At 42.0% G+C, this 5,256-nt stretch overlaps 1 protein-coding gene across 1 annotated transcript in view; it reads left to right on the top strand.

The window, feature by feature from the left end:
- The window catches only part of CDC23 (cell division cycle 23), a gene marked incomplete at its 5' end in the record, with an annotated part of 9,003 nt that continues 3,747 nt past the window's right edge, over positions 1 to 5,256 (top strand). Inside the window, 11 exon segments of the mRNA XM_008629134.2 lie at positions 1 to 103; positions 577 to 635; positions 1,535 to 1,672; positions 1,935 to 1,977; positions 2,338 to 2,443; positions 2,529 to 2,661; positions 3,615 to 3,792; positions 3,882 to 3,979; positions 4,201 to 4,282; positions 4,858 to 5,011; positions 5,147 to 5,242. Coding sequence (XP_008627356.1) covers positions 1 to 103; positions 577 to 635; positions 1,535 to 1,672; positions 1,935 to 1,977; positions 2,338 to 2,443; positions 2,529 to 2,661; positions 3,615 to 3,792; positions 3,882 to 3,979; positions 4,201 to 4,282; positions 4,858 to 5,011; positions 5,147 to 5,242 — 1,190 coding nt within the window.

Genomic DNA, 5,256 nt, shown 5'->3' with positions numbered 1-5,256 from the left:
GACTTCTCGGATCTGCGGGAGATCAAGAAGCAGCTGCTGAGCGTGGCAGAGCGGAGCCGCGAACGCGGGCTGCAGCACAGCGGGAAGTGGTGAGCGGGGGCGGGCACAGCGGGGCGGGGCCCCAGCTCGGCCGACCCCGGGCAAACATGTTCTGTGCCGGGAGGGAGGACGGGACGGAGCTAGGTTTGTTTAGTCTCGGGAACAGGAGGCTTGCGTGTACCTCATCGTTTTCTACAACTCCTTGAAAGGAGGTTGCAGTGAGGTGGGGGTTGGTCTCTTCTGCCGTGCCTGCAGGGAGGGGACCAGAGGAAATGGCCTTAAGTTGAGACTGGGGAGATTCAGTAAGATATTAGAACTTTTTTTTTCCACTGTTCAGGTGGCCAGGCACTGGAATAGGTTTCCCAGGGAGGTAGTGGAGTCACAATCCATGGAGGTGCTTAAGAGGTGTCTGCATCTGGCGCTAGGTGATGTGTCTTAGGGATTACAGTGGTAGTACTGGGCTGACGGTTGGACTTGATCTTACAGGTCTCCTCCAACCTTGATGATTCAATGATTCTAATGCTCTCTTTACTTCTTCATTCGCCCTGGAGCCACTGCCGTTGAGCGAGCTGCCGCCTCCCCCCGTGCTCACCGAGGTATGGGCCCAGGCTGTGCTTGGGGGAAAGTGGCTGTGAGCTCTAGGAGAAGGTGCTGCAGCTCTTGGGGGTGGGCTGTTTAATCTTAACTATGGAGGAAAATATGCGATTGCAGTCTCCCAAATCCCACAGGTGGGAATCTGTGCTGAGTGCCATTCCTGCCATAATGCTGGGAACTTCCTTTCCATAGTGTGTTCAATGGGGTGACAGAGCTGAATGTGCTTTCCTGGATGACAGCATTATCTGTTGCTGTGTCCTAAATGAGGCGCTCTGTAAGCCAAATTTGAAATCACACACATGCTACTTTATTTTTATTCTTCTTTACAAAGGTCAAAATTTATTTTAATACTAATTGTGTATTATGCCATTGAACTTGTGCTCCTTAGTACACAAGAGAAACAAGCTGTGTCTCCATCCCCACCTCTGTAGGAATATAGTAGAGCTCATAGGTATGTGCCAGTGCTGGTGTATTATAGAAGTGTAACGTGTCATAAATGCATTTCAAGGTATAATTACCAAGGAAATGTTCTCTTGTATGTTAGCAGATTAATATTCTTTTACATGGAATTCCTGAGCAGGTTTCTTGTTTATGGTCCTTCATACTCATAGAACAGCCAAGTCTTGCCTTCTGGCAGCTTGCCACAATTTGTTTCTGGAATCTCACCATTTATTTTAAATTTATTTAATGTTCCTAAATAGTCCGTACTCGTTATTTGAGAACTGCAGAATCGGACCCTATGAGGGAGTGGAGGAACTTCTCAGATAGTACTCAAATCATGTTTGAAGATGAATAAACTACATTTTTAGCTTTTGGAGCAGTTTCATTGATATGTTTGTAACCATGATTTTCCTAAAGTGTGTCAGAGCTCAGGTCTTAAAACTCTTGTGTGTCCCTGCAGGAGGATGCTCGTGATCTGGATGCCTACACGTTGGCCAAGTCTTACTTCGATCTCAAGGAATATGACCGGGCTGCCTACTTTTTACGGGGCTGCAAGAGCCAGAAAGCTTACTTCTTGTACATGTACTCCAGATATCTGGTAAGGTAGAAAAAAGTTGCCTCCTAGCACTGAACTCTTCTGCCTTCTACTCCTCCCTGGCATATCTTATTTTTTTGCTTATTCTGTTCCTAATGACCACCTTGAAGTTCAAATTCTGTGTTGGGGTAAGGAAAGATAGGGCTGTTCTTTTCAGAACTGTGATGTCTGTGAAAACTCAATTTTCATGCTGCTGCAAGTGCTGCAGCAAACATAGGAAATATACTATTGTAATGTAATCTTGGATTTCCTCTCTTTTCCACAGTCAGGGGAAAAGAAGAAGGATGATGAGACAGTTGATAGTTTGGGTAAGTCTCTGGTGTCAAGAAACACATGACAATATAATGAAGCTTCCGCTGTTGACTCTTCATGTAACTCATCTTGGGTTTATGGCTTTCTCCTTAATTTTTTGGATAATAGTGTAACATGATTTCTTTCATTCTCTTTTGATTCATTGGCTTAATTACAGGTTACAGTTTTTCACCTATTAGGTCTTCTTTTAAACTGGGTGATCAGACTGAGCAATTTTCTTTAAAATGGGGAAAATAAACACAGGCTGGGAAGCCTTCATGCCATGTCAGGGATAATTCTGAATATACCCTAGACTTTGCATTGCTGTGGTGAGACTCCTTATTGAAAGCTAGCTGTGTGACTTTCTCTTCATGTAGGACCTCTGGAAAAAGGACAAGTGAAAAATGAAGCTTTACGAGAATTGAGAGTTGAGCTCAGCAAGAAACACAAGGCACAGGAACTGGATGGATTTGGCCTTTATCTGTAAGTGTCTGCATGTATTCTTTATATATTTGTGTGGATATACAGAATTTCATGATTCTTGTCGACCTGATACTTTTTTTGACAGATACGGTGTTGTGCTGCGGAAGCTGGACCTGGTGAAAGAAGCAATAGATGTGTTTGTTGAAGCTGCTCATGTCCTGCCTTTGCATTGGGGAGCCTGGCTGGAACTTTGCAACTTGATTACAGATAAAGAGATGGTAAAACTTTAGAGATACCAAGATGTGGTAGCAAATCTCAGAGTTTAGCCTGATTCAGTAACCAGTGTTTCTGTTGCCACAAGATTGATGTTGCTCACTGCTTTATTCTGTGAGACACTGTCAGGCAAGACAATCCAAAACTGTAAATTTTGTTGTTAAATCCTCTTTGACTGCTGGCCATACTGTCGCTTGAGAATCTTTATACAGGCAGGGCTAATTTCTTATCATTCATCCACAAAGTGGTTTAAGAAGTTTCTAATTCATGTATTTTGGAAGTAGTTGTCACCAGGGTTATCACCTTGTCACATGAAGGAGATCCTCCTAAGAGACTTCCCTTTTTTATTTTTTCTTAATCTGGTTCTAGTTCCTCAGTTATTGAGCACTTTTGATAGCTTGAAAGGATATATAGAATCACTACTTTCAAAACGGAAATGATAATATACAAAGCCACATAGGAGGTGAATTGTATCAAAGAAACAAACTTCAGATATAAAACCAAAATAGATTATTCTTCTTTCTGCATGGAATTTGAGTCCACTCCTGGAATTCTAAAGTAAATTCTGGCTGATGAAGTATTTAAAACAGTACAGGTGACACAGAAGAGACCATTACCAATTTGTTGAAAAAGGGAAGTGCATTTTTTATTATATTGAGTCTTCTCAGTTAATTGAAATTAGTGATATGATATTGATGTTCAAGCGTAGGAAGAAAGTGCAGTCTTTCAAAGGACTTCTGAATTTAATGGCTGAAGCAGGAGCCAGGGGATGTCAGATTTGAAGACAATTTCTTCCCTGATTGACCAAATGGGTTTAAGAAAGCGACTGCAGGAAGGCCTCCTACCTCAAGACCATCTGCTAAGTCATGGGAGGGAAGATAATGGATTCTTTGCCACATGTAGCTTGTAGAATACTTCTGATTGTCATCTCTTCCTCCTCTCCTTTGATTCTTGCTAGTTGAAGTTCCTGTCCTTGCCAGATACATGGATGAAAGAGTTCTTTCTTGCACACATTTATACAGAGCTGCAGCTGATAGAGGAAGCTCTGCAGAAGTATCAGAGTCTCATTGATGCAGGATTTTCCAAAAGCACTTACATCATCTCTCAGATTGCAGTTGCTTACCACAATATAAGAGGTCAGTGACGTTAAGTAGTAGGAATGACCCTCTTAATGCAAACTTGGCGTTTATAGTTGTTGGTGTCCCATCTGCTGTTCTGTCTTCAGATATTGACAAAGCCTTGTCCATCTTTAATGAGCTGAGGAAACAAGATCCCTACAGGATAGAAAACATGGACACTTTCTCCAACTTGCTCTATGTAAGGGTAAGCACTCTTCCTGTGGCCTGTTCATAGTGATGGTGTTTGTTGGAGGTATGTTAAACACTGGCAAAGCAGCTGGTCCTGTCTAACCTCTCTGAATACAGGCTTTCTGCTTCTCAACTCCATGGGAGAGATGCACTGTATGCATTGCTAATTGCTTAGGTTTTCTTTCAGAACATAATGTGCTCTCTCTCTCTCATCACTTTAATCTTTTGTTCCACTAGAGCATGAAGCCTGAGTTGAGCTACCTGGCTCATAATCTCTGTGAAATAGACAAGTACCGTGTTGAGACCTGCTGTGTAATTGGTGAGAGCTGGTTCTTTTACATGTTATTTTTACATCTTATTTTGCTGTCTGTAGGCTGTGTGAGGGAATCTTGGAAACACTTGTGGAAGTGATCAGCCAGCAAGGCACTCAAAATCACCACTTGGTGAATGTGGATTCAGGCGGCCCGAAAAGCAGGCTAAATAACAGAGTACCCCTTTCCCTCCTTTCTCTCTGAAAGAGCTGCTGTAGTTCTACCAGGGCAGAAAGGAGACCCGTGCACCTGAAAATCCCTTTATAGTCTTCAAACTCCAATGGAAATAATTGTGTGTCAGGAGCAGGAAATTAATTTGTTAGATCATGACCTTCCAAGGGGATGGAATCATAAATTGATTGATATAGCTGGAAAAGGATTAACCAGAACACCGGTGAAGAGAGTGCAATTAGGTATTTTGAGGTTTGAATCAGTTGTTTATTAGGACTCTTTATAATTTGTTAGGAGGTAGTAGATAATATGCTTTACATGGTTTTTTTCTACTTCTCTATTGGTGTTGGGGTTTTTGTTGGTTGGTTGTGGATTTTTAAAATTTATTTAAATATTATGACTTTTGTTTTAGGAAATTATTATAGCTTGCGTTCCCAGCATGAAAAAGCAGCGCTCTATTTCCAGAGGGCCTTGAAATTGAATCCTCGTTATCTAGGAGCCTGGACACTTATGGGACATGAGTACATGGAAATGAAGAACACATCTGCAGCTATCCAGGCTTATAGGTACCTCTCATGTACTGCACAAAATGGTGTTTGTTTCTGAAATAGTTATCTTCTATTTTTTTTTAGTGTTTTGCTGGACTTGGTCTTGGTTTTGATCCTGACTTCCTGTCTAGTTCATCTCCTTTTCTTTGACAGGCATGCAATAGAGGTGAACAAAAGGGACTACAGAGCATGGTATGGCTTGGGGCAAACCTATGAAATCCTCAAAATGCCATTTTACTGTCTCTACTACTACCGGCGGGCCT

This window comes from Corvus brachyrhynchos, unplaced genomic scaffold (genome assembly GCF_000691975.1).
Source record: "Corvus brachyrhynchos isolate BGI_N302 unplaced genomic scaffold, ASM69197v1 scaffold21, whole genome shotgun sequence".
Classification (NCBI taxonomy): domain Eukaryota; kingdom Metazoa; phylum Chordata; class Aves; order Passeriformes; family Corvidae; genus Corvus; species Corvus brachyrhynchos.
This window is presented reverse-complemented; position numbering and strand designations above follow the sequence as displayed.